Below are 27220 nucleotides of genomic sequence, written 5' to 3'. Positions count from 1 at the left end.
TAGGCACTCTCCCGACTCTAAGAATAATTTCTACCCTGTCACTTATGTCCAGTACATCAAATCCAACATGAAGTATCTGCGCAGTATTTATTTCCTACGTTTATACAAAGAGTTGCCCCTTGCATGGAGACCCGTGGAACCACCGCGGCCAAGAGCCACGGGGAATCGAGCAAGAGCCACGCACCGGCGGCTCGTCCCCGCCGCCCGCCTTGGTTCCTTCCATCCATTAATAACTACTACTACTAGATAGTCGGTTGATTACCCTTGCAACCTCCCCAGGGCAAGGAACCATCCGCCAAGATGGGAAAGTTGGATCCTGATCTCCAAGAGTTCCTGCATCCCCTCCGTATAGATCACGACACACTCTATGACCTCTCCCATCGTCTGTCACACACATATCGGGAGCTGGCTGCCAGCTCATCGGAGCAGTTCTTCCCCACCGCCATCACCCGGCTGCCCACCGGCCATGAAACCGGTCGCTATCTGGCTGTCTACCTCGGCCTCTCCTATCTTCGGGTCGCCTTCATTGACCTGCTGGGACATCAGCCAGTCGGAAGGCAACCTCATGTAAGACGAACCCTGGAGAAGGCGTGGCCCATCGAAGAGCGGCTCCGACGTGACCAAGCCCAGTCCTTATTCGCCTGGATTGGTGACTGCATTGCCGAAGTCATCGCGGATGATCTCGCCAACTCTAAAGGCGATCCGCCAAAGGAGCTCATCATGGGAATTTCTTTCTGTTTTCCCACTAAGTTCGTTTCCTGCCGATTTAATTTGCGTGGTATGGGGTTAACTGATCGCAGGCAAAAGTTCCTCAATGAGGCCATTCTTATGCCCACAGGCAAGGGGTTCGCCTTGAGCTCTTCCCTGAATCTCCACCAAGCCTTGCTGGATGGATATGAATGTCACACCCGGCGGTCTGATCAGGACTCAGGTGACATGCCCACTAAGCGTCGCAAGACTTACTGTCTACCGAAGTTGAAGGTCACGGTCATGACCAATGATACGGTCGCTACATTAGCCTCTTTGGCATACTCGATAAGGGCCCTTCCCAATACTCGAGTTGTCATGGGGCTCATCGTCGGCGCCGGCTGTAACTCTGCTATTCCCATGAAACTTACTGACCTACAGGAATCGAAAGTGGCCCATATCCGAGAAAAGCAGCCAGAAGCGGATGAAACCGTCGTTTCGACTGAATGGACCCTCCACGGAGCAACCGGGCCTTTGGAGAAGCTCGGTATCGTAACCAAGTGGGATGCTGAACTGGAAGAACATTCCAACCGTCCCGGCTTCCAGCCACTGGAGTATATGGTTGGTGGTCGTTACATTGGCGAGCTCGTCCGCATAATCTCTTATGATTGGTTTCACGGAGTCAAGAAGATCCCAAAGTTTTCATTGCCAGAGAAATTGGTCGAAAGGAACTCACTATCTACAGAATTTCTGTCGCTTGTGGTGGCTTCGAGCTCCTCAAACGAACATCTGGCCGTGGCACTGTCGAACCACCTCCCGTCACCATCCTCGAGTGACTGGATGTGGACCCCCGACTTCGCTGGACATATTCGAATAATCGCTGCGGCAGTCCAGGAGAGATCATCTGCCTTGGTTGCTGCAGCGACGGTTGGTCTTTTAGCATGCACTGGCGAGGTAAATTTGAAGAGCACAGCACAGTTAGAAACGGATGATGAAAATCCCAAACCAGGCAAATTGAGAAGCACTCAGAACGATACAGTGTCAGATTCCAAAGCAGTGATACCCGGTTGGCAAAAAGGGCCAGAAGAGCTGGTTGTGGCCGTGTCTGGTGGTGTGATCCAGCACTACCCTCACTACAAGGACCGAATTCAGCGACATATTGACCGCTTGATTCTCAGTGCTGGGCCACAGGGTGAAGGGAAGAGTGTCTTCCTTCGCGAGGCCAGCGATGGTGGAATAGTTGGAGTGGGCGTTCTGGCTGGTACTGCGGCCGGAGAGATCCAGGAAATAATTGGCTCGACCTTGGAATCAGAGCGCATTTAGGTGGAATCACCATTCGAAGGCCACCCGAGAACAATATGAATTATAATTATAAACCAATATGGAGTGTTTACAGCCTATACATATTTATATTGGGGCGAATGAGGCTTTTTTCTACCTTGCACTCCAATATTCTGTTCTAATCACCTGCGATACAAAGTGTGTGGCCTTTTCATAATGTGCGTGTGAAAGATAATTATTGACACTGGCAGTAGCACCTAAAAGGCCGCCTGCAGAAGGTATTCCTTTGTTTCAGTCAGCTGACTGCAGCAGAAATTAGGCTTCAGCGAAGCCAGCTCCTCCATCTTATAGTTCCCTGTCGCAACGGCCACGACTGAGCAACCAGCTTGCTTCGCACATTCCACATCGAGGGGCGTGTCTCCAACAACTAGAACATCTTTTGCGCGTATATGAGAGCCAAAGCGGACCTGTAATTTGGAGAGGGAATCTTGAAACAATGATAGTCGATTATGGTGGCTGTCCCCAAATGAAGAGATGTCAAGGTCGAATATACTGGTGTCAATTCCCGCCCCACGGAGTTTCAGCAAGGCGTTTGGACGAGAATTGCCAGTGATCAGGCCCAACTGGAACTTCGGTTGCCTGGAGCTCTCATTCTCTCCAATCAACCAGCTGAGCATTTCCTGTGCGCCGGGGCATATCACCGATGGAAGACCCTTGGACAAAGAACGCTCCAGATACTGTGGGTGGAGTTTGAGGAATTCCTCTACTACCCGATCCTTCCTGGCTACTTGGTGATAATCCAGGATGTCGTGCAGTAGGCCAAGATCGGTTCGTCCGTGCAAGTTGACCGGGGTATTTGCATGATTGATGTCCTTTCCCACGATGTCACTCACACAGGAATAATATGCATCAATGCTGAGTGCCTCTGACCGACAGAGTGTGCCGTCGATGTCAAACAAAATTACCTTCTCACCAGGTGGGGAGAAGGGCCTGACAAGGACTCGCAACAACTCCCGTGAACCAGTGAAGGAGGCTCGCCCATGCAGGTACCGGTGGTTATCTAGCACATAACCCTGACCGGGTCGCAGGGACACAAAATAGGCATGCTGATAGATGATACCCTGCAGCTTGGCGAAGCCAACAACCATAGATGCCGACATCTGGATGCCGTCATCGAACCGGAAACGAAAGATTCCCGTCTCTTTGTCGACCATGGCCCGTGGCACGAACGTTCCATCATCAGCACGGAAGCGGGTATGCTTTGAATTAGTGAACAGGTTGTACAGATCCTCATCATGTTGCCTGAGAGCGTTGAGTACATTCTGGCCGTCAACCAGCAATGACTCGCCCCCGGATTCTGATTGGGAGCGAAGAGTTGACATCAAAATGCGCGGGGGTTCGTCCCATCCGCTGCGATCGGTATGGAAGAATAGCTCTGTGATCAGTACGTCAGTCTACGACCTGCTAAACTAATCTCGTTCTATGAACAAACCTTCAGAGCTGTATCCCTTTCCCACCAAGTCTGATGCAAATCGAATTCGACTTACACCACTGCCGGGTGTTTCCTCATTCCGCGGTCTCACGACTTGTCCCAGTTAGTGAGCAAGACCTATCAAGGCCTCTTCCTCACACCCCTCCACAAATGCTATACCATTATTGAAGACAGAGGCACGGATGGACTCGATGTCAGATGGGTCATAGAAGGTTGGGACTGGAATGGCACGTCAACTAGATGATAAGAATTTCAGTGAAAGACAAACATACTATTCGCACCCAGACCGCATTTTTTGATATCCATGGCTATAATCCGTTCAGAGACTCTTGTCTCTCTGCTTTGAGTGTTCCTACAAACTGCTCGGTAGTGAAGGAACCAAGGCCCTTAAATACTTGGAGCTTTCAGCTCGGCGATCCTCATGCATTCACTGGCTTTACGAATTTCGCCGTCGTCAACACTGGAATCCCCTTGGTCCTTCACTGGCGAAACCATCTAGCTGTGGTTTTCGTCAGCGAAAAATTAGCCGACGGCAAGTGTTGCGTCAAATCCCGGTCAGTACACTTGTCCATACGAGGTAAACATTATGTCTGGGCATCAGCTCGCGCGTGCGGATGACCTATAAAACTGTTTCCCGTTCAGGGCGCTTTATTGCGACAATGCAACATTGCATATTCGGCTTGCGTACCCTGGTCGCCGCTAGTTATATCGTGGACTACCCGGTGCGCCAATGTCTTCCTCGCGTTCCTACATGAGGCGGCGATCCCGATGCAATTACGTCGATAAACCCCTGCGTTTGGTGGTCTTTACTGACCGAGATGAGTAAGACCTGCTATTGAAGGTATAGTTCTAGTCAATCAGATGCGTGTTACCAGAACGGGTACGCAACTTCCTGGATTACGAGGCTCGTGGGTTGCACCCGCTTATTTCGCCTGTGACAATTGCATTTAAAGTCGCATGTGCGCAAGGAGACTGGCCCTGAAGACTCGCGAGACCGGCTCGGTGCCCAGCGATAGGTGTGACTGTGCACAGGGTTGGCCCCTATGGCGAGCAGTGATCAGCATAAGCGCTAGAGGCAGCATGCGAGTGAATGTAACCTCAACTTAGATTCAATTCGAGTCATTCCTAGGGATGATTGGTGGCTGGGCTGCACTACCTCCCCGCCTTTGGTGTCTCGGGCTGAAGCTGCAATCTAAATCCAACGGTGATCCCACCTCGCTGAGACCCTGATCTGACCGCTCGGGGTCGATCATGCTGCGCACAACATTGCATATATTGCTGCACTATCCTATCAAAGTCACTCTCAATTACAGGGGTGTTAGCCCAGACCGCAAATGACTGTCCTCGCAACTCCGACGCCGGCGACCATTCTGTTGTCTAAGAGCAACTTAGGCGATGCTACCTTAGAGAGGGGGTGAATGAAGCCCATGCAAAAAGGAGGTCGCTTCAAATCGTCTTCTTCCTCAGTCAAAACATCTATTTCCGTCTCGCTCACTCTCAACCGTACCAGTCTCATCCGATGGTTTCGCCCAAGGGGAAGGTTTTCCTCATTGCTGGCCATGTCGCCCTGGCCGGGCTCTTGTATGGCCTGGACACAGGTCTGTTCACTTCCCTCACGCCATGGCCCCGAAACTCACACTTTCAGGTTCGATTGGTCCGGTCACGCAAATGCCTCAATTCGAATCCTCTATTGGCCGATTATCGTCTACTCAGCAGGGTGTTTACGTCGCTTGTATCCTCCTTTCGTCATCCGCATCCTCTCTGGCGAGCGGCCATGTCTCGGACCACATCTCGAGAAAGTACGGAATTCTCATCGGCAGTCTGCTCTCACTGGCAGGGACCATAATATCCGCCTGCTCGCCTAATTTCGCTAGCCTGATCGTGGCCCGCCTGATTACCGGGGTCGGCATGGGCCAAGCCATTTCCGTCACCACCGTGTACCTGGTGGAGATAGCCCCTGCAGATGTGCGGGGCGTGGTGGCTTGCTCACTTCAGCTCTACGTGGTTTTTGGCATTATGGCGGGGTACTTTATCACTTATGGGACACAGTATCTCAGTGGCAGCATGTCATGGAGGGTGCCGTTTATTATCCAGGCCATCATGGCTGCGGTGCTGTCGGTTGTGATGCTTCTGCTTCCATTCTCGCCTCGGTGGCTGGTGCAGGTCGGCCGCAACGAAGATGCACGTCAAGTTTTGCGTAAACTGCGCCCTGAATCTACGGTGGACGACGAGCTACGGGAGATTCAGGACAGTCTGCAGTCTGACCAGCGGCGACCGACCGCTAGTATGGCGGAGATCTTTGGTCGGAAGTACATTGGTCGTACAACCCTTGGAGTGTTTCTTATGACTTTTCAGCAATTGACAGGGGTAATTTCAGCTTCGTCTCCCCTCATGGTTCTCGACCGGGCCTCCTGGACACTGGACTAACTCACTGCAGATCGACGTTGTCCTATACTATGCACCTATCCTCTTTCAACAAGCGGGTTTCACGTCCACCAAGGCCTCCTTCCTGTCATCTGGCATCATCGGTATTGTGATGTTGGTCTTCACCATCCCCGCCCAGATCTGGGTAGACCGATGGGGGCGCCGCAAGCCATTGATCACCGGGGGATCAGCAATGTCCATCTGTTTCATCATTATTGGAGCACTGTACGCCCGTTACGGTCACACAACCCACGATGCTGTCACCCTCGAATCTCACTCTGCTCAATGGGCCGTGGTGGTGCTGATATTTATCTTTGTGGCAAACTTTTCCTGGTCGTGGGCTGTGGTGAGTACTGTTCTTCGAGTTGCACAGATTGGTTTACTGATATGGTTCTCTTCAGGTCGGCAAGATCTACGCCTCAGAGATCATTCCCACTCGACTCCGAGCAAAGGTATGTGCGGTAGAGCTGCTTGCTAATTGGATTGTTAATTTTATCGTCACTCTTACTGCTCCGTTGTTCCTGCATCGCTCTCCGTCAGGACCATACTTCTTGTATGGGTTCTCGACGCTTGTGGCGGTGGCGGTATGTGTGCTGATGCCGGAGACGAAGGGGAAGAGCTTGGAGAGTATTGAGGAGTTGTTTGAGAAGGGGGAGGATAACGAAGCAGCATAGCCCGTGATATCCAAGGTTGCCGGTCGTGCCGTGATGGATGCATGTCTTAATGAAGCTGCCGATTAGAAAAGCATAATTACTAGCGCTGCGACCTTACTGGTGGTTTATATTCTGCCAAGATTATTGATATGTTATATTCACATCGCTAATCGGGGCTTACAGTGGGTGAATCATTGAAATGAGCTACATCTTGCACTTAAAGATAGATAACCCTAAATACATGACTATTTGTCAGCCGTGGAGGTGCTTGCCCGTTCCAGGCCTATCAATGCCATATACTACAACCCAGACTCAGAGCCTCATGACTAGCTGACCTCCTCTAATTATCTACATCATGTCCTATCATCGCAAATAACACATCATTCACAAATATATCCACCCTTATCATCATCTGGACATTCCGTCTTCCGCATGACAGAACAATACTATGGTGAGCAAATAGTATCCATCTGCCAAACAATCAGTTAAAACTAATTTCCGCCTAGAACTATCAAACATACACACAATACCCTCTTCCGCCCTTTCTACCACGACTTATCCTATTACTATTTATCTGATCTATGCGTTTGTAAAGGCTTGAATGGCGGGTGAAATGCTCGGTGATGTTGACATCGAAGAATCCGGAGGATCTGAGCACCTCGTTGCCGAAACCCTTGTCAGAAATAGGCTGCGACGTATGGAGTTATAGTATGTCCATGCGGACTGGAAAGCAGAGCGGTGCGGGAGGGGTGTAGTAAAAGTTGAGGAACACATTTGGGTTTGAGGTGGGGATTGAGATGGCGGGTGTGGTGTGGTAGTTGTTATGTAACGGCTTGCTGTATGGGGGTTAGAGGGGGTGGAATAGGGGTGTTGTTGGTTGCTGTTGCTGGTGCTGGTGTTTTGGGGGGGCTTGGGAGGGTCGTTTGTAAGAGAACGAATGGGTATTGTTCGACTGGAGCCGGAATACGGAAGCCACTTCTGGGAATTTGGCTCCGGCCGAACAGGGCTTCTGATATCATTATCATGGATCAACTGGCTCTAGTCGAGCAGGGTCTTGTGGCTCCCTTGCCCGCAGTGGGACTCTACATCTGCTTCTCCCGTCACCAACGACATCAGGAACGACACCAACCAAGCAGCGAGAGTCGGATCAAAACGCTTCAGATTCAAATATACACAGAGTAAAAATGACTAGACATGGACAACAGGTAACAGTCCAGGTAAGAGTTTGTTCATACGCTGAGTTGTGACAGCAAAAAACAAAAGCACATCCATCTATCTATCAGTCATTCGCCTTAGAAGCTCTTTCCCATGAACTTTCTCTTGGCGAAGCTCAGCCACCACTATACTTTTGTCAGCCTAGATCCCTCCATGATTGCAGGGTATGGATACATACCTTGGAAGGCCCAACACCACCGGGGTATAACCGCGCATGCAGCCGCATCGCAATTTCCTGCCTGACTTGCGAGAGGTACCTATTGCAATCCAGTCAGCACTGTCCGACACATCAATCCGGTCGAAATGGGCTGCTTCATATTTAACATACTGTCTCAATGTCTCCGCATCCTGGCGATCGCGGGGCGCCTCAAACGCCTGGTTCAGAGGGAAGGACACGTCACCGGGAATAGCAAAGTGGTCAAGCGCAGCGTTGATCAACGCCTGCAAATGATACCCATTAGCACTTCACAATCACATCATTTATCACCACCACCAGTCCTTCCCCACAAACCCGCACAACCAGGACAAGCAAAGCATACCTTCTCAGCCTCGCGCATCACCATACCGGGCTTCACCTTCCCCAAGCATTCACTGATGAACAGGGTGCCGTAGATGAGCATGCGATCGGCGGGCCCATTGATCTCGAAGTTACGGAACAGAACATTTGCGCGGAACAGGGAGAGGATCTCGTCGACGCAGTCGTAGGATTCGCTGTCGGCGGGCACATCGGTGGTGTCGGCGGTGGGCGGGAGCGGGGGGAGGGTGTATGCGGGGCCGCGGGTGCGAGTGCGGAGGGGGAGGATGGGGAAATTTCCTATCAATGGGTGATTAGTTGGGTTGATGAGAGAGTGGTGGATTGTAGTGGATGGTGTAGGTAGCTATCGCGGTATTGGGGGGGTAGCTAGGTGGGTGTATGGCGGGGAGGGGAGTGCGGCCGTACCTATTACGGGGACATCCCGATCCTCGAGGAAGATGGAGTGGTATGCCTGATATTGGATTAGTCAATTTATCGGGGGGTTATATCTCGGAATGGGTAGAGGAAAAGGAATAGTACCGGCATTGTGAGGTGCAGGGAAATATAATGGGTGGTGGTGGTCCTTAGAGCCGGTCTAAGGAAGGGAAATAGGTAGATACAATAGGGAGAGGGACGGAGGTGCATGTCATCACCCGTTGCCAGTCCAGGAGCTGCCGCTGTCCTGCTCCTGGGCGGGGAGATTTTCCGGCCCGAGCCTCTTTACGCGCTACGCGTCTCTCGTGATTTCCGGATAGCTACAATTTCACCAGATTCCCCTTTCTTTTAATATAATTGGAGCTCTGCATAATCATTTAGAGATTGAGTGCATCGCTCCTCTGAATTACACACCATGTCCGACTACGAAGATTCAATGGACGTGGACGTCCCATCCAAGAATGCTATCCAATTCAGCTCCGACAACACAAATGGCAAGGCAAAGCGAGTAGCAGCTGATCTGCCCGTTGAAGCTCAAGATAACCTCCCCTGGTATATTCCCTCTCTTTGTATAGGCAGTATGATAATCTCTAACGGAAGACTATAGGGTAGAGAAATACCGTCCCAACACCCTAGAAGATGTGTCCGGCCACCAAGACATTCTCGCAACAATCAACAAATTCGTCGAAGCAAACGTACACCCCCCAATCCCCAATTCATTCCCTCAATGATATCCCTAATCTCACAAGTCTAACACCCTAACAGCGCCTCCCCCACCTCCTCCTCTACGGTCCCCCCGGAACCGGCAAAACGTCCACCATTTTAGCCCTCGCGCGCCGAATCTACGGCGCAAAGAACATGCGCCAAATGGTCCTGGAACTCAACGCCAGTGACGACCGCGGCATCGACGTCGTCCGCGAACAAATCAAGACCTTCGCCAGCACAAAACAGATCTTCTCCATGGCACCTTCATCCTCCACCTCCACCTCCACTTCCTCCAACCTCGCCTCCTACAAACTCATCATCCTCGACGAAGCCGACGCCATGACGGCCACCGCACAAATGGCCCTCCGTCGCATCATGGAAAAATACACCGCCAACACGCGCTTCTGCATCATCGCCAACTACACACACAAGCTCTCCCCGGCGCTCTTGTCCCGATGTACGCGGTTCCGCTTCAGTCCGTTGAAAGAGGCGGATATCCGTGTATTAGTGGACCTTGTGATTGAGAAGGAAGAGGTGAATATTCAGCCGGAGGCGGTGGATAGTCTGGTGCGCTTGAGTAAGGGTGATATGCGACGGGCGTTGAATGTCCTGCAGGCTTGTTTTGCCAGTAGTATACCGTTGCCGATGAAGAATGCGCCCAAGGATCAGGATCAGGATCAGGATGCGAAGGGGAGGCCCGAGGCTGAGGTTATCACGAATGAGACGATTTATGATTGTATTGCGGCGCCTCATCCGTCGGATATTGAGGAGATTATGACGACGTTGTTGGCTACGAGTGATGTTACGTCCTGTTTGAGTACCATTAATACCCTCAAGGCGAATAAGGGCTTGGCGTTGGCGGATATTCTCGCGGCGCTGGGCGATCAGTTGCAGAGGTTGGAAGTGCCCGCGCAGACGAGAGTTACGTGGTTGGAAGGGTTGGCGGAGATTGAGTGGAGGTTGGCTGGGGGTGGGTCGGAGACGATGCAGACTGGTGGGTTGGTGGGTGTGGTGAGGAATGGGTGTGAGTTGATGGGGAAATAGATTTCTACGGAAGATTATAATGTCATGATATCGGATATTTAGTAAACCAGACAGTCGGTTGAGCTGTCGGGATGGATGTCTTCCTCATCGTTTCTGGATTCATTATCTCATGTTGTAGTTGTGCACATGGTATACTTTTGAAGCCAATTTTCGGCTATGTTACAGGTAGGGTAATTGAATCTAGGATAGGTCACGACGTCATCTCCACATCCCCGCTGCCCGTCTGCGTCTCAGTCGGTGTCTCCGTCTCCTTGGTCACCTTTCTCCTCTTCCGGCCTGAATTTCCGGCCGCCTCAATGATCTGCTGCGTCGGGATGACCCGGATGCCGTGGAAGATGTACCCTTCTGCACCACCACGTCCCGACATCAACGGATGTGTCCGTCCAGGCAGGACCTGCCAGACGCGTACTCGGGAGGTTTGCAGAGTCGGTGCAAGCAGCATGGTAGGGTCGACTGTGTATTCCTCCTCCAGTGCGGGGTGCATCTTGCCAGACTCATCCTGGCCGTCGGCCTGTTGCTGTTCTTGTAGCTCACGCTTCCGGGCGATGTAGGCGTTCTTGCGCGCTGTCGAGTACAGGTCCATGACCTCTGTCAACGGTTCAATGGTAGGCGAGTAGATAGTGATCGGTGCTGAGCCTCCCACCAATGGGACAGTGTACTTCAGGATACTCGTCGGGCTCATGAGGGAAGCGATAATGAGGCCGTCAAAACCGCCGGCCCGGGCTTCGTCGACTACCCTGCGAACGCGCATCCACCGCCCGCGCTTGCGGTGGTAGGCGCTACGCTTGCTGGCCTTGTATGTGGCAAGCTCCTCTTCGGGTACTACCGACGGTTCCTCGGAGTAGATGTTGTCCGCGTTAGGGTCGAGCAGCTGCATGAAGGAGACGGTCTTGAGGTTTGTGTAGAGGGGGTGAGTGTCGCTCGGACTATCTTGTTCGTAGCCGAAGTATTTCAGAAGACTTAGGTTGGGCTGTTTGTTGGCGTGGAGAAGGGTGATGGTATTTCCTGAAGCGGACATCTGTGGTCGACGGTGTGGGCGATGTGTGGTGGTCGTGGTTTGCTCCTCTCCCTCTTGGGCTTTCTCTTCGCCGTCTTGGGGTTTCTCTGCCTCATCAGCTTCCACCGCGGCAGGCCGCTCAATAGCATCCTGTTGTTCTTGGTCATTCTCGCCATCGTGAGGGTACAAGATTCCCATTCTTTCAGCCAAAGCTGCGACGACCAGACCGCCCGTATCATCGACAACGAGATAGCGACCATTCGGTTTTGAGGTGACAGTCTCGTCAAAAGAGGTGCTACCACCGTGATGCACATTTCCCCAACACCCAATGAGGCCGATCAGTTCGTCGCGCAGTTCCATAGTCCGCGCTGCATCCTTGTCCTCAAGCATGTAGTTCGTCAGGAGACTGACATCCAGAGGAATCACCGTGAACCGCTTCATGTACTTCTTCTCCTTGCGCAGCTTATACTTTGCCAATGAAAATGCCGTCTTCTGATCCAAGGCCTGATGCGACTCAAGCAACTTCGCGATGATTTCCCTGCCCGCTCCGGTGCTTTCCTTCTTCAGCGCCAGAATCTCCTCTAGCGTTAACTTTTGCGTTGATCGGTCGTCGATGGTTTCGCGGTTCGACCGCACCGGCGTGCCATCTTCATTGACTTCTACATCATCGCCGTCGCCTTCGCCCTCAGTAATGAGGGATTCCGCGTGAAGCTCTGCCGCCGATACGATGCGAAGGTAGGTGCTATCAGCTTGTCCGGGGGTCTCGTGGATCTCGAACGTCAGGTAGAAGGGACGGCCAATGATTTGGTTGGCGGGGAAAGCACCGTATTTTCCTAGAGAGATTTGCCTATCCAACGTACTTAGCACTGTGCAATTATTGAGGGGCTGGCAAGTCGAGCGCATACGTATTGGGAACGACCTTCTGGATCCTCGTCGCCTCGGAGGGGAGCTTGAAGGCGATGAATTGATTTGGTCGCACGTAGGAATGCATGATGCCGGGGATGCTTCAAGTGATATGTAATAGAATAAGGATCAGCGCATTCTATGCAAAGAAGAAGAGGTCAATTCAAGCGACCTGAGCCAATAACCCCACCAAAGTCGCAGCTTCTAATTGCAATTGAATTCCGTTACTTTTTTCTGCGATAGCGCACGGACCCTCCACCACTGCGATAATGCACGGCTTATGTAATGAGTATAGCAGCGGATCATCGTTCCTCCTCAGTTCCGTGACTATACGTCATTTATAAGTGGCGGTGCACAATACGCGGAGAGTGTGGCGGTGCCGGCGGGGCGTAACCATACGATACAGTAATTGCAGGCAGCCACATTGCGAACCCCCGCACCAAATAGCGGTAACAGCGGTAACGGGAGAACAGGCAGGGGTCCACCGCCAATCCCGAGCATCGATCGCAATCCATCCATTCATTCCGTCAGGGAATCCGGGTGCCTGTGACCCTCGACGGTCATTCCCGCCATTGTTGTTGACTTCGCGTGCCTTTCCTCCCTCAATTTTCACTTTTCATCTTCTTTTTGTTGCCCAGGATCGACCGTTTATCCCCTGCAAAAGGCATGGCTGTGGCTGCTGCTTTCCTTCTCGCGTATACTGGCTAATCTTGATCTCCTCGTCTTTGCCGGAGCCACTGCCTGGTTACGTATACATCCCCGAGAGCTCCCAACCACGTCTGCGGCACTCTGGCGCCCATTCGTGCGTCAGACTGTCAAACGAGGCAATCTCACCTGTCATCAGAGGAAGCCTGTCGATCTAACTCTTCTGACTGGCTCCTTGACCGCACTTTATTGGCCCCCAAGCTTGTCCAACCCTCTTGTGATTCCCCCGTGAGCTCGGTAACCCCGGGCCTCGTACACTAAGAGTCCGCCTCATGGTCTTGCGAAAACGAGCTCCGCCACGCCTCAACAGCCTTCCTCAAGGGAATGACCGTACAGGGTCCCGTTTCACCAACTCCAAACTCTCTCCGACTTCCAAGTCTCTCTCATCCTCGTCGCCAAAACGCCTGACACGCCCGCGACGGGCCCAAAGCTCTCCCCAACCTCATCGGGTTGTTTCTCAGGAATCGGTTTTTTCTCCTGACCTCAATACCTCACCAGCTTTTGACCTCATGCCGTTGGAACAGGCGCAGAGGTCGCCAATCCGGAACTCGGCCGGGGACGGGTCGAATCCGTGGGCGGACGAGCTCACTGCGCGGTTCGGTTTAGATCACCAGGGTTCGGTTGGATCTCCCCAACAGATAGCTAGTAGTCCTTCGCAAGGTATGGGGATGGTGAACGGAAACCCATCAGACCAAGTTCCGTCTACCTCTTTTCCTGGTGCTCAAGAGAGAGGTGCTGCGGAATGGCGATCTGACAGGGAGTACACGGGACAAACACCGGTGCAGCTGCAGTCGAACAACCCTTTCCTGAAACCGAAGTCGCCTGAACCAAATCCATGGCAAGACCGCAATTCTCACACCTCATTTGGAGAATCGTCTCTGTCTCAGGACGGGGCCAGTGGACATCTCGGACAAGGTATGCACTGTCCACCTATTGTCAATCTAGCAGCCTAGACTGACCCACTTAGATGAGGGATACATCCCGATGACAGCGCGCTTATCGCTCTTTGATCAGCCGGAGGACGAGACTCCCTGGGTTGGCGAACACTCCACTGCGATGCAACCCCCCGCATCTTCGCAACCGTACGAATACCACGACCAGGGTCAATTATATACTGGCCAAGAAACTGGCATAATATATGGAACATCGAATGTGCCGGCTGCGCCTTATGCAAGTCAACAAACGTATCTTCAGCCGACCTCACAGCTACATGACGAGGGCAGGGAATCCCCGGCGAGGAGTATGAGTACTCCGGCGACTATATCCAGCAATACCACCGGGTCGTCTCACGTCTTGATTGAACTGGATGAAGCCCCTATTCCACCACCCAAAACAGATACTCCAACTGAAGCGCCCCAAAGCTACAACCTCAGTTCGCCAGACGGCCCACGGGAAGAGACCTTGCGACACAACCCTAGTGACGCTCCACCATTGCCCGATCGCTCGAAAGGCCCCGGTGCAGTCTATACTCATTCAGCATTCAGTGGACCAATATCGGAAGCCGAAGCCAAGCGACAGCAAGAACAGCGGTCAGAGACCTATTCGATCAGACACGTGAATTGGGCTGATAGCACCGGCAAGTTACGCGAATCGCCTATTCTTGTACAGAATAAGAATGGACCGTGTCCTCTTCTGGCACTGGTTAATGCTCTTGTACTACGTTCCACAATTCACGACTCGCAACCGCCGATTGTGAGAGCTTTGCAAACTCGGGAACAAATCTCATTAGGGCTGTTGATCGAGGCACTCTTTGATGAATTAACGACACGGCTGGGACCCGATGACGAGTTTCCGGACATTGAAGCTCTTAGTCGGTTTTTGACTATGCTGCATACCGGCATGAACGTCAATCCCCGGCTCACCTTGGTAAGTAGTTCGTACACGTGGAAATTGATGCAGCTTCTAATGATTGCAGGAATCTAATGATGCGCTGGGTACTTTCCTTGAGACCGAAGATATCCGTCTCTATGGAACATTTGGAGTCCCTTTGGTTCACGGTTGGGTTGCAGCTCCGTCTACGGAAGCAGATGCCGCATTGGCCCGCGTGGGTCAGTATCACGAAGATATTCAGTTGCTCCCTTTTCGAAAGCAAGATTTGGAAGACCGCGTTATGCGAGGCAACGCATTGACGCCGGAGGAAGAACTCGTCATGAGTGATATTCAGACCATCCAAAAGTTCACAGAGTTCGAAAACGCGACTCAATTGAGCACTTTCGGCTTGAAGCATCTAGCGACGACCTTGCAGCCTGGGTCATTCTCGATTCTATTCCGCAACGATCATTTCTCAACGCTGTACAAACATCCTCAACTCGATCAGCTCTTTACCTTGGTCACCGATGCTGGTTATTCCAGTCACGCTGAGGTCGTATGGGAGAGTCTGGTCGATGTCAATGGTTCACAAGCTGGTTTCTTTTCCGGGGACTTTCGCCCTGTTAGCCATGACGCACCTCCGCCTTCCGACCCATCGGGCCCAAGAACATCGAGCAATACTGGCCTGGCTCCGGAGCCACAGGAACAGCGTAACAGCGCCATGACTCCCCAGGAACAGGCTGATGCAGACTACGCCTACGCGCTCGCGCTGCAGTACCAGGAGGAGGAGCAGCGAGCCAACGCCACTCCCAATAGGGATTCAACCAACAGAAACCCTTCCCAGCGAGCTTCGGTCTCTCACCCGCCATCAGCCGGACTAGCACCCGGGGCAGCATACACTCGCAACCGTTCATCAAGCGCTGTAAATCCCAGCAGTGCTTCTTACGCCACAGTGGCATCTGGAAACCGCTCGTCGAGGCAGAGCCAACGTCCTGCCCGGTACTCCCAGTCCAATGTACCAACCGTCCGACCGACGGATGACGACGATGTGCCTCCGCCCTCATATGAGCAGGCCGCGAGAAGCCCAGTATACCCGTCACCCCAGCGAAGCCCCAACTTTACGGACTCTCCTAATGCGTCTCAGTACCAAAGAAACCAACAGGGGAGACGCCCTCCAGGTGTGCCTCTCACCACCGGACCCTCGGACCGCATGAGGGACCGACCCAAAGACTGCATCGTGATGTGAGCTTGCATTGCGAGATTAGACAGTCTGCCCGTACTTTCGGGTCCCAAACGATGTACATGACTTTATGTATTTTATGTAACCGCCTAGCAGCCAGGCGAGGTTTAATGTCTTATCATGCCCTACTACGACGACGATCATTCACGAGCGCGACATGAGGCCACTATGGCCAGCGGGATTTATCTGGTATTGGTTGTCTTTCTATTCCGGTAGATATATATCTGAGCAAATGGTACTTATTATTATGAATAATACATTTGTTCGATACATGACATCTTCCTATATTTCAGATAATATGTATATTCAGTAAAAACAACCAGTAGTAGCTTTCAGGTCAAAGCCCGGATAAACCCATTAATATTTTCAAGTCATTGCATACTAGCAGTATCTACATACTACCATGCAAAAACCGACATGATCACCAACACCCAATCATATTATTCCCAGTTTGACTCAACAAGTACATCACTTGAACACACTACAACTGACAATCCCATCTCGCTCATGGCGTCTAACTCAATAGCTAAGTAGACATTCAGATATCACTTCGAAGGAAATCACATAGATACTCCAATCTACTAGTAGTATATATATATATATAAAAAAAACGCCTCATCAACAGCTCTCCACTAGCATCAACCAAGCGATCAGTATTGCTACTTTTGCCGTCCAGTAAGTCCCAATTTTTGATTAGATACTAAGTAAACACAACACTGAAAGATAATAGTACTTATGCGATCCCCTAAATATAGAATACTGGTTCTCCGCTTAGCAACGCCAGTGGAACCCTCACTTGATCGTACTTCCGTTTCGGTCTGTTCTACTCCGTGAACATGAAGGCAATCGGTCATGTCTCAGCGGAGGATCGAAGAGTCGGAGATCCTGCAAGGGATGGGGGCCATATATTATAATAAGCTTTGGGGAAAGGTGGAGCATGGTTTAAGTTTGGGGGCTGGGATATGGGGTGATGGGTAAGATGGGTGAGTGTCGGTGCACGATACCCGAAAGTATATAATAGCGGGCAGTTTGAGATTTGGCTCATCCTAGATTATACAAGTAATATACACAATGAATAGTTTAAGGGTGTTATTTATTCATTAACATTATTCGGTTTTATAGATAGATAGATAGTAGGTTAGATACATGTCACAATCTTGTGGCTAAGTCAATTCAGCATAAAATCGTTAGTCGTAGAGAAGAGTAGGCTAATAAAGAATCTTCAGTTCCCACAGCGGCAGTTTGGGGTCATATTTATCCCAGACAATTCTGTTTTTCTCGTTCAGATGAGCCCCCTCGTCTGTGATAGGAATGCACGGATCCGTATCCAGCACTTCCTGTTGGCTGAATCCCCATTTGTCTCGCGGGATCCAGAGAGTCGGAGTGCGTGCGGTAATGCACGGCTCGTAGTAGGCCTTGTTCCTTTCTCCCTCTGTGTATCGGATTTCCACGTGGTCGCGGGGGACCTTTCCACGCAGTGCGGCGTAGTCGCGATAGAGATTCGGGTGGAACCATTTCCAGGCCGCTTCCCATTTTCCTACTTTGCGGGGATTCAGAGCATCGGCTTCCGCTTTTGATAGTTGCGATTCTTCTTCGACGTCGAGGTTGGCTGGGAGGAAAGAGTATAACGGTTCCAACGCATCGTTGAGCGATATATGAGCTAGGATGGTGAGGATGAGAAACAGAGCCATGATCACGAGTGGTCCGACGGCTCCTTTGATGGCAAAGAGTCCGATCAGGCAGATGTCTGCAAGGTAGATGCCAGTCAAGAGGTGCTGCAGTGCGCGCGGGTAAACGAGGCCTCTGGTATCGATGCGGAGATCGTAGACGAACAAGAAGTTGTACCGATATGCTTGATATACGAGGTAGAGTCCGACGAAGGCGAATCCCAGAATTAACGGAGCGATACACGAGTAGGTGATTGCTATGAAGAACAAGTTAGACTCAAGAAAAACATGAAGGCAAATTGAACGTACCAATCACACCCATGTTTGTGAAAACAGGAAACACATTGCCCCATCCTACACCACTCAGGGCAGCCCATCGCTGGTATAGTCGTCGAGGGGTGCGGTCGAAGAACGTCGTAATGAACTTGAAGACGACAGCCCCTGCAACTTGTACGACCGCCATGGAGCTCATGGTCAGGCCCTGAAGAAGAAAGTAGGATATATAGAAATTGGTCGCTTTTGGTAGGTTCTCGGCCAGAAGATCCTTGGCCGATAAAGGGTCTTTGATGATCTGAGCAGTCGCAGCAGATGCCGCCGAAGTCAATGTAGTGACAAGGAAGACTTGCACGACTTGGAAACAGAAGTGTGCACTCTGAGTAAAGAGTTCCACACGCGACGTCGAAGGTACACCGGAAACTCTGGCGCAGGCTGTGTAGCGATTAGAAGCTGCGGGTCATGAACTAAAGGGGGAAATCATACCTCTACAAATGATCGGAACCAGAGACATCAACATAGCGAGCGCAGCGGAAGGAAGTAGACCAGAGATGAGACCTAGGATGACCGATGGGAGCTTGTTGATGAAACCTAGGAACGGAATCATGCTAGTGAGATAAGTGATGTTCGAGATCGTTCCGACCATGGCGGATGGGATAGACCAGAAAATAACGAGGGCAGCAAGGCCACCCTGTACCAAGAAACGGCGTGCGATCCGCTGCCACCAGCTCAGGTTCAAAGCTGACCAGACAACCTCGTTGGGCGAGATACCAATGAAACGAGGCGTCATGTGAAGTGGCTGGTGATGGGATACGGTCTGTAGAGCAACTTGCGCGTCCTTTTGTGTGGCAAATTCGATGAAGACGGCAGAAAGATTCTTCATTTCGCCATTTCGGTGCTTTTTCTGAAGAATAGAGATCTCCTCGATGACCTTTGCCAGCTCAGCGCGTAACCAACGGATTGTATCGACCTTTTTGCCGAGCAGTTTAACACGATGAGTTGGTCTCTTAATACCATGATATGTTGTAGAAGTGTTTGATTGACACTCTTCGCAGCTATCTGAATCCAGGCATGGCTTAGCTAGGGCGATCCCCTTTTTGATGGCTTTCAGCCGCGCCGAATTCGCTGCTCGGATCAATTTCGTTTCAGCATGCTCCAATTTATAGGCTAGCTTTGCCCTCTCCATGACCTTCTTGTCCAGGTCCTTGCACTCGGACGTGATCCAAATCCGGTTTATATTATCACCAAAGACTTGACGCAGCGTCTTCTCATTTTTATACTCGTCCGGTACTGACATGAATAGGACCGTTCTTGAAGAGATACGCTCCGCATAAGCCGGGGAGTTAAAGTATGCTTGGCGTAGGTTCGCATAGAAGATGCTCTCGCGAGTTACCACGAAGAACACGAAGGCTTCAACACAAAATATTAGTTAGTAGTGCCCAATCGAGGTAGTAGAGAGTTCTCTTACTGAAATAGACAATTGCTATGATTGTGTGTGCATAGTAACGCTGCGAGTTTGTCACATTGCTGAAACTTAGAGCGTCCAGTTGGGTATTCCCTGCGCCACCAGTGGCATTGATTGGAAGCAAAATTGGCCATGTTATAACGCAACCCGTGAAGCATGTGGCAGAAAGCACGCGTAGAAATCGGAGAAAAAGATACCCGTCCATGGAGGAATGCCGGAGGACCTGGGCATCGGAGATCTTCAGGAATTGGCCGAACCAATTGATAAACCCCGAAGGTAGTCGTGGGGCTCGCTCACTATGCGCATCTTAGCAACATTCCTGGTGGAGTAGGTAGGATAAGATAATGATAAACATACTGCTGGTGCCAACATGGCAGGTGAGTTCTCGGTGCGTACCATCGCAGCTGGGTTCGCCGGCAGATCAAGAAGAGGCCGAACCAGAACGCAGCGATCACCAACGCTGGGATCAGTGTGGTCAGGAACGCAGAAAGGGAGGTCGAGTCCCCTCCAAGGCCAAGATCGGACATGGCATCGGACGTCGTCGAGGACGCATTTCCTCGTGATGAACCGACATTAGGGTCATCGGGATTCTGGACCGACCTAGGGTTAACAACTTGCACGAGATGAGGTATACAGTCTGCTACATACGAGGAGATCCCGTGTAAACAGGACCTTGAGAGCTGCTGGGTAGGCCATGGTGGTTGTCTGTAAACTCAGACGGCCTTCGTCTGGCCACTCTTAGTGAAAAGCAGGCAAGGGCGTCCGATAAAGGGCGGCGGCATAGATAAGTAATATAGCTAGCCCTACTCCGTACAGATCCTGTTTATTCTGGGAAAAGGCCCCTGCCTCCACACAGTCGCGGATTCCATGGTGTGTAAATCACGAGCAAGAAACCTGTCGGACCTGTCACTCAAAGGTGTCAAGTGAAAAACTACTACTGGTCCGGACAAGCTGAAGCATGCACTAGTGCTGTCTGACACGGCTGTCATTGGACGACCAAGAAATCCAAATGTTTGGAATGTGCGAGTGTTTATCGTGGATTTTAATCAGCCATCACCAATCATGGTTCGCTTATGCGCCCTGCCCTCGGCGAGGACCACTGTACAGAAGTACTAAATTGCAATTCCGGGCACTTGACAATTAAGCGACTAACCGACTGTAGGTTTTGATCCACTTGCCGTCGGGCACGGTGCGTGGACGGCGCTGGAACGCGGACGCAATCAATCTGGGTTATGGAGCAGTTACACACAGCATGTCGACCGGAAGCCAGGGGTCGAGAAATTTCACTTGCGAACCAGATCAAGCGTTCGGTCGGGACCCATGGAGGCATGGACACTGGACAACCCAAAAGTGCAAGTCGAGGCCAATGATAGTTTACAAACACCCCCTATTGCGGAACGCGCATGAGATCGGCTGCAGGAAGGCTACCACAGTCGCTAATCTTCACTAGTGCCCATAGGCTTGAGGGCAGGCTACCCAATAGACGATGGGTCCCGCCGATCAGCGATATCACAGCTCCGTCTCGCCCTCAAGCCTCCGCAAGGGATGTTTAGGCTCCTTCCTTTTCAGCCAAAGGTCTCGGCCGGACAGCGGAGTGCCACGTTGAAGTTGCACTGAGACATGCAGTAGGTTTTCATATCAGATATTGAAACAGTAAAAACCACTTCCATCTGGGGAAGCGAACGGACGTATCCTGTTCCTGGCGCACCATCGCATTCGGAGGACAGCTTGTGGACAAAAAGACCGAGAGAGCTCCCGGGAATCCGCCGAGCGCCCTAAAACCTGCTAACCATGGATCATCTTAGTGCCATCTGCATGACCAGATCTTCCCCTCGCCCAATACCATGATCAGTAATCCGTATGCTTCGTAGTCCCGGTGCTATTCAGGTGTTCGCCCCGGCGTATGCCAAATCATTTCCAGTCCCACTGCATGAAACCAACGTCAGTTGAGCCGTCCTGCTGTCAAATGTCAAGTTCTGCACTGACTGGCTAATGCACAGATGCCGTGTTCAAACTCTGGTTCACCGCGCAATTAGACTGGGTACTGCCGCATGGTTGACCGACAAAGGTTATGCCTTGTAACCCCATAAAAGCGTAGTCTCCCCGCAGGATTCTAGCTACTGTTCGTCTGCAGTGGCTGGCGCAGGATCCCTGCACGGAGCAGGGAGACTGGAGACATGGAGAGCAATTCCCTAGCTGGCCGTCCAAGCTGACAGCCATCTTCCACCTAATCCGTACCGTCCTTCCGATCGTCCACTGTTGATCATAGCCCTGCGGGGCAATAGATACTCAGCTCTGTGTCCCCGTTGAATAACGGAACACTTTATCAGCAATATTTTGCGGAAAAATTTAGGTACACATGGCCGGGAATGAGGGGATGTAGGATGACTGGAAGGAGAGGGAAACAAGGGGAAGTTGGAAGTTGGCCCAAACGGGCATCGGGGAGGAGGTGCCTTCACGCGTCGGGGATCCGGTGACTTGGCTTTGTCAAACAACCCTAACACACGAAGAGTAACACTCTTTAGGACTGCAGCTCGACCAATACGGACACTCACAATGCCTTGTTCAGTTACATGCACAGCAATGGATAATCTTATGGCTATCGATCACCCCGAGTCCGAACAGAAAACTCTTACGCTGCAGCGCTATCCATCTATACAATACTGGACTGGAAGAAACCCAGCACAATTACAGATAGGTTCAATACCGTGGAAATAGCTCGGTTTGTCAGTACTACCTACACGAAGTATTATTGTTTCTTGCCAGGCTGCGACATTTTTCTCGACGCTAGTTGCACTGAATTCCTCCGATGCCCGCGGAATGCACGTTCATTTACGGGATTTGATCGACCCATTAAGGCCATCAAACTTGCAACACGGGACGTTCCTTAGGGAGAGTAACTGGTTGGGTGATGCGCTCGGTTTCAAAAAAAAAAAGCAATAAGAATCAATTGCATCATTACAGATGCGGCTTCTTGAACAGCCTAAATTCGTGCATACACGAAGGTCTGGCCTCTCAGACAACTCTGTACGCGCGCTTTGCAGATTTCCTACGCGTCGTACTTCCTCTTCGATGGTTTCACAAAATGTTCCCAACATAGAGGTATTCGCTGGTGTTACAGCATGAAGTCCACACCAACCGTCTCTTTCCACGCGGTATTGGGGAGGTATCCCTTGCGTGCGCCAGCACAGCAGAGCCAGGTGTGGTTGGGAGTAACTATGCTAAGCTTTTGGTGGCTTAATGGCTTGAGCTGATACCGCTGTGTAGTCAGAGACATGTTCACCACAAGTTACCCTCATCGGAGTGTATGTGCCGACAGCCCCGCACGATGCCAGCTGAACTTTCGTCAAGCTGTCATGCCAGTGGTCTAGAAGGTTCATCGAGTCTGTGATAGCATTTACTCCGCAACCTGAGTCTTCTCTGCAGCCCGAATGGGTTTACACCAGCTCACTAAGTACCTATATCCCATCTCTATTCAAACGTCCACCAAAGCCTATCTCGTCGGATGCCAAAGAGAATACCCTCTTCGTATGTAGACGAGACCAAATGGGCAAGCAGTTCGCAATACAAGCTGCAGGGCAGGGGCAGTCAGCAATGAAACCCAAGTCACTAGGAGCATGGACCGGTGATGTCTGGTTGCATCACATTGCAGTTAACAACGAGGCCACATTAACGGCTTTTCTGACATCATTGCCCCTTCGCACCCGGTTCAAGCAAGAAGACTGCTCCACGCCGCAAGAAGCATCTGCTAAGGCATATAGCCTGACCACGATAGCTGGGCCCTTGTGGCTGTAGCCTTAGTCCTCGCTGCCACGAGTGGTTATGTAATTCTCACCATTATGTCCCACACCAAAGCCGAAGTCTTATTGGTCTTCTCTATCAAGTGCTATCCCATAGCTCAGTACTAACATACACAAGCTGCTATTCCGGCTCGCTCAGTTATCTAGACAGTGGGAAGGAACATAACAGCGTCTACTCGATGTAATGTCTTTGACTCTGCCAGTTGAGAGCTTCTAATAGAAGCCTGCAGTACATGGTCAATGACCAATTTCCATCCCACACTTAGCCTCATATCTAGAACCAAGTGTCTTGGTTTTTCTAACGACTCTGCTGTGTCCCACGGCTTTGCTGCACCTCTATCAGTTGCCTTCAAACCTTTTAATCAGCATCCTTCCCCGGACCTTGCTTCTAGGCAACCCGTCACGGTGTAATGAGACTAGGTCAATGCATGCGACCGTTTGTGCACAATGCTAGCAGTGCTCCATCTGTAGAATGCAGTGTCCTGCGTCGAAACCGAACCAGAGCATTGTCAGGCCATTGTGTGTCCCCGTCTTGAAAGCCACTGTGTCCAGTATTTTTTTCAGCTTTGATTTCTCGGCATTCAATTCACTGCTTGATATTCTTGTTCCACGACTTACTGCGTGTGAGACAGCATAGCTGATTTCAGTCATTGGTACTGGACAGAGGCTGCGGTTTCCAGAAGCGCAATGCCAATCTAGGTGGTAAGGGCACGAGTCCATGATATTGGCCAAAGCATGCTGAAGTCTATTATCGCCTTCCGAATATCCTACAATGTTCTCGGCGGAGTCTACATCAGCAAGTCAGAGGCTACGTGCGGCACTACAACGAGCTCCACCAATGTCACTCGTTTCATTGGAATTAAATGCGCATTCGAGGTAGAAGTATAGAAAATCATCCTTGGTGAATCGGGTTATATCAAGAAATACACCAACGGTTCGAACGTTCCTCTGTATACGAATGGTCGATAGAGTATATATCTTTTTGTTCAAGGACAAGGATATGTAATTATACCATTCGACAAGATAGACTTCTGCGTCGGCACCGTCGGTAAAAATATAACATAGAGACTGGTTAGATCTCGGTAAGAAGTGGACCAGCAATTCAGTCAATTGAGCCTCAGCTACAATATTAGAAATGCGCTTGATACCGTACACCTAAATTACTTTCCTATTTAGCATCTTAGTAAGAGATGAAAGTCTGTCTCATCCTGTCAAAATCAGACTGGGTGCAGATATAGTAAGCTAATTATAATTGCAAGAATGTGAGTACTTTATTATACTTTGGCATGCTGGAGCTCTAGCTGGAAGATTTTCGGTTGAAGATGTTGATGTTCTATATATATAGTTAGCTTAAGATTACTAGTATGCAAAATGCATGATGGAGACGCATAGTACTATACAATATTTGTAAAAACGCGAGCAAATAGCTACTAGTTAAATAGATATATATGTAAAGGGAGCGATACCTTATTTAGTGAAGCTAAATAGTTACAAAATCCAAATCTAAATAACCATATCATTGATCTGATATGGCAATAGGCGGTGAATCACGGCAGTATATACTCCATGGAGGCGTGCCGATAACCAAGTCGAGACTACTCCTGTTGAACTTACGCATGAGCCGTGTCTGTCTGGCTAGTCATCCGCGAGAATGTCTCTTCTCGATAACGAAGAAGACGAGCATTCTGGATACTTGCGAAACAATTCAGAGTCACCGTCGGTGATATCTTCGGTCGAACCCAAACAACCGTTCCCGCCGCTCCCCGCCGATGACCTTGCGACAACCACACTGAGCTCGCAAAATGAGGACTACATCGAAGAAGATGAGCATGATCCAACCTCACCCTCCCATACCGATATCGATGCAGAAGATGATGCCGACTTTCAATCACAATATTCCTTAGAAGACCAAGCCTTTTCGGATGCCTCCACAGATTCGGAGGAGCAGTCACCAGAAGATGGTCTTTCTATGCATCACCCATTTCGCCAGTCCACCAGCTCACTTCATGGACCGAATGCCTTTGCTCCACCCTTCTACAATAGACCCCCTACGCCGCTTCCCCCGTCTCCATCATTGACCTCCCTTCTCCGACCGCCGTTCTCCACGACTACTTCCCGACCTACGACCCCTGACAGCTCGGATGTGGAAACACCGAATGACACAGAGGCTGCCGTTGCGAAATCCGCCCGTCGCGCAACGACTGTTCCAAGAGCCAGTCCGAAGGTGCCGACGTACGAATACTATGGATTCGTCCTGTATCTTGCTTCCTCTTTAGCCTTCTGTAAGTCGGCACCCAGTGCGCCCTCTTGCTAGAGACATGCTAACACTTTCCGACCCGCAGTGATCTACATCCTTTGGTCCTACCTGCCGTCCCCGTTTCTACACCAGCTTGGAATATACTATTACCCGAATCGGTGGTGGTCGTTAGCGTTCCCCTCATGGCTGGTCATGTCCATCATCTACATATATGTTGCCCTGGCATCATACAACACGGGGTACCTGACACTACCGATGAATAGCATGGAGAATATCGTGGATGAGGTGGCCAATGTGGCCGTCATTGATGGCAAAGGCAGGCGACGACCCGGTGGAGCTGCGAAGATGAGGCCTGGCGCGACATCGTATCAAATTATGGGGCCGCAGAACCGAAAGGTCAACTGGAAAGAGATCTGGAGCGAAGGAACGGATGCTGTGCTGGATGTGCCAGTCGGTGGAGTCTGCGAAGTTCTTTATGGACAGGAGCGCGATGATGATGAGTTGTTTGAAGAGACGCCTAATATTTCATAGACTATAATCTTAATTTCCAGATAGACTTTATCATGTGAATACATACAAACACTGTATTTGAATGATAACCATGAATCGGATCCATTATCCCCTGATCGGCATCTTATCGCCACGTGATGTATTGAGTGCAAGAGAGAGAGAGAGAGAGATCTTGTAGTAAATGACACCGGAGGAATTGACTTCGTGACCAACAAGAAGCTCATTTCAAATGGGACCTGAGCGGAATGAAGGAAACGCAGATAACGAGAGTACACGTTAATAATAAAAAAAAAAAAATCTCCTGTAGACAACACAGCAGAGGCACAAAAAGAAGGTTTCGGTATGTGGGCTGAATGAACAATTACCCATAAGGCTCATGACAAGTGCCGTGCCACCCTGGCAGCATTCCGCCCGGCAATGGCTGGTTGAAACAAATAAAAAGAAAAAGAAAAAGAAAAATAGAAAACCATAAAAATAGCGACACGTTGTGCTTACATGGCCCATTTACTACTTAGTAGTTATCTGCCAGGCTAAAATCCAATTCGAGACCCGTCATTCCATCCTGATTGGTGGGTTAGACGGGGATTGAGTGCCTGAGGTATTGAACTGGACAGAGTAACTGTTGGATCTATCTATTATCGACTATTATCTCTACTACTACTAAGAAGTAAGTCCGTAGCTGAAGTGGAGGTTGTCGTCAGGTACATGCGACAACTGGGACCTAATGGATTTGATTACTTTTCCCTCTCAACCTCAGATTTGCAATCTGTATGATACAAGGGTGAGAGAAAATCCATGCACGCCTTCATCTCTCACTGAAATGAAGTGAATGTGCAAGGCCATGCACTGACCCTGACCGCATCTTCAAAAAGTGAAGAAGAGAAGAGAAGTAAAATTGGGGGTTGGGAAGGCCAGCTCGCCCAGCGCTAAAAGCGGTTACGGCCGCGTGGGCGCCTACAGAACCAACGAAAGCTCAGCGGCGGCGGTGGCTTTCCCCGACCTCAACTGCGAGGAGAGAGAGAACGCGCACCCAGTCACTCCGAATCGTCTCGGGGGCTCAAGCTTGCATCGCTGACCGTCTCCTTTCCCCCCCTGCACGCTCCATTTCCGAGGCCCCAAAAATTAAACGGGTCCTTTACTGCCC

The 27220-nt window shown here is 50.7% G+C and overlaps 9 protein-coding genes across 9 annotated transcripts; 5 read left to right on the top strand and 4 right to left on the bottom strand.

Annotated features, from left to right (window-relative positions):
• Window positions 1-300: 300 nt before the first annotated feature.
• On the top strand, window positions 301-2010 carry AKAW2_70129A (hexokinase family protein; the record flags this gene model as incomplete). Its single annotated transcript, XM_041682675.1, has 2 exons — window positions 301-749; window positions 801-2010. The coding sequence occupies 2 exons, from the start codon at window positions 301-303 to the stop codon at window positions 2008-2010; spliced, it is 1659 nt and encodes a 552-aa protein (XP_041547013.1).
• A 215-nt stretch (window positions 2011-2225) lies between these two features.
• On the bottom strand, window positions 2226-3350 carry AKAW2_70128S (uncharacterized protein; the record flags this gene model as incomplete). The annotated part of the gene is made up of 1 exon (XM_041682674.1): window positions 2226-3350. One exon carries the CDS (start codon window positions 3348-3350, stop codon window positions 2226-2228), a length of 1125 nt encoding a protein of 374 aa, XP_041547012.1.
• Window positions 3351-4979: 1629 nt separating this feature from the next.
• AKAW2_70127A (sugar porter family MFS transporter) lies at window positions 4980-6558 on the top strand (the record flags this gene model as incomplete). Its single annotated transcript, XM_041682673.1, has 4 exons — window positions 4980-5058; window positions 5106-5827; window positions 5898-6230; window positions 6286-6558. The coding sequence occupies 4 exons, from the start codon at window positions 4980-4982 to the stop codon at window positions 6556-6558; spliced, it is 1407 nt and encodes a 468-aa protein (XP_041547011.1).
• A 1271-nt stretch (window positions 6559-7829) lies between these two features.
• Window positions 7830-8911, bottom strand: ARC18 (actin-related protein 2/3 complex subunit 3; the record flags this gene model as incomplete). Its single annotated transcript, XM_041682672.1, has 6 exons — window positions 7830-7877; window positions 7931-8009; window positions 8081-8193; window positions 8292-8566; window positions 8693-8738; window positions 8807-8911. The coding sequence occupies 6 exons, from the start codon at window positions 8909-8911 to the stop codon at window positions 7830-7832; spliced, it is 666 nt and encodes a 221-aa protein (XP_041547010.1).
• Window positions 8912-9116: 205 nt separating this feature from the next.
• On the top strand, window positions 9117-10450 carry AKAW2_70125A (replication factor C subunit 3; the record flags this gene model as incomplete). Its single annotated transcript, XM_041682671.1, has 3 exons — window positions 9117-9253; window positions 9309-9396; window positions 9467-10450. 3 exons carry the CDS (start codon window positions 9117-9119, stop codon window positions 10448-10450), a joined length of 1209 nt encoding a protein of 402 aa, XP_041547009.1.
• Window positions 10451-10640: 190 nt separating this feature from the next.
• On the bottom strand, window positions 10641-12438 carry trm6 (tRNA 1-methyladenosine methyltransferase subunit GCD10; the record flags this gene model as incomplete). The annotated part of the gene is made up of 2 exons (XM_041682670.1): window positions 10641-12294; window positions 12353-12438. The coding sequence occupies 2 exons, from the start codon at window positions 12436-12438 to the stop codon at window positions 10641-10643; spliced, it is 1740 nt and encodes a 579-aa protein (XP_041547008.1).
• An 889-nt stretch (window positions 12439-13327) lies between these two features.
• Window positions 13328-16110, top strand: AKAW2_70123A (MINDY family deubiquitinase; the record flags this gene model as incomplete). Its single annotated transcript, XM_041682669.1, has 3 exons — window positions 13328-13970; window positions 14023-14921; window positions 14971-16110. 3 exons carry the CDS (start codon window positions 13328-13330, stop codon window positions 16108-16110), a joined length of 2682 nt encoding a protein of 893 aa, XP_041547007.1.
• Window positions 16111-17312: 1202 nt separating this feature from the next.
• AKAW2_70122S (putative DUF221 domain protein) lies at window positions 17313-20205 on the bottom strand (the record flags this gene model as incomplete). The annotated part of the gene is made up of 6 exons (XM_041682668.1): window positions 17313-18028; window positions 18081-18479; window positions 18531-19454; window positions 19513-19805; window positions 19867-20099; window positions 20158-20205. The coding sequence occupies 6 exons, from the start codon at window positions 20203-20205 to the stop codon at window positions 17313-17315; spliced, it is 2613 nt and encodes an 870-aa protein (XP_041547006.1).
• Window positions 20206-24960: 4755 nt separating this feature from the next.
• AKAW2_70121A (uncharacterized protein) lies at window positions 24961-26097 on the top strand (the record flags this gene model as incomplete). The annotated part of the gene is made up of 2 exons (XM_041682667.1): window positions 24961-25591; window positions 25652-26097. 2 exons carry the CDS (start codon window positions 24961-24963, stop codon window positions 26095-26097), a joined length of 1077 nt encoding a protein of 358 aa, XP_041547005.1.
• Window positions 26098-27220: the final 1123 nt, after the last annotated feature.

This window comes from Aspergillus luchuensis, chromosome 7 (genome assembly GCF_016861625.1).
Source record: "Aspergillus luchuensis IFO 4308 DNA, chromosome 7, nearly complete sequence".
Classification (NCBI taxonomy): domain Eukaryota; kingdom Fungi; phylum Ascomycota; class Eurotiomycetes; order Eurotiales; family Aspergillaceae; genus Aspergillus; species Aspergillus luchuensis.
Note: the sequence above shows the minus strand (reverse complement) of the source record. Positions and strands in the feature narration are given on the sequence as shown.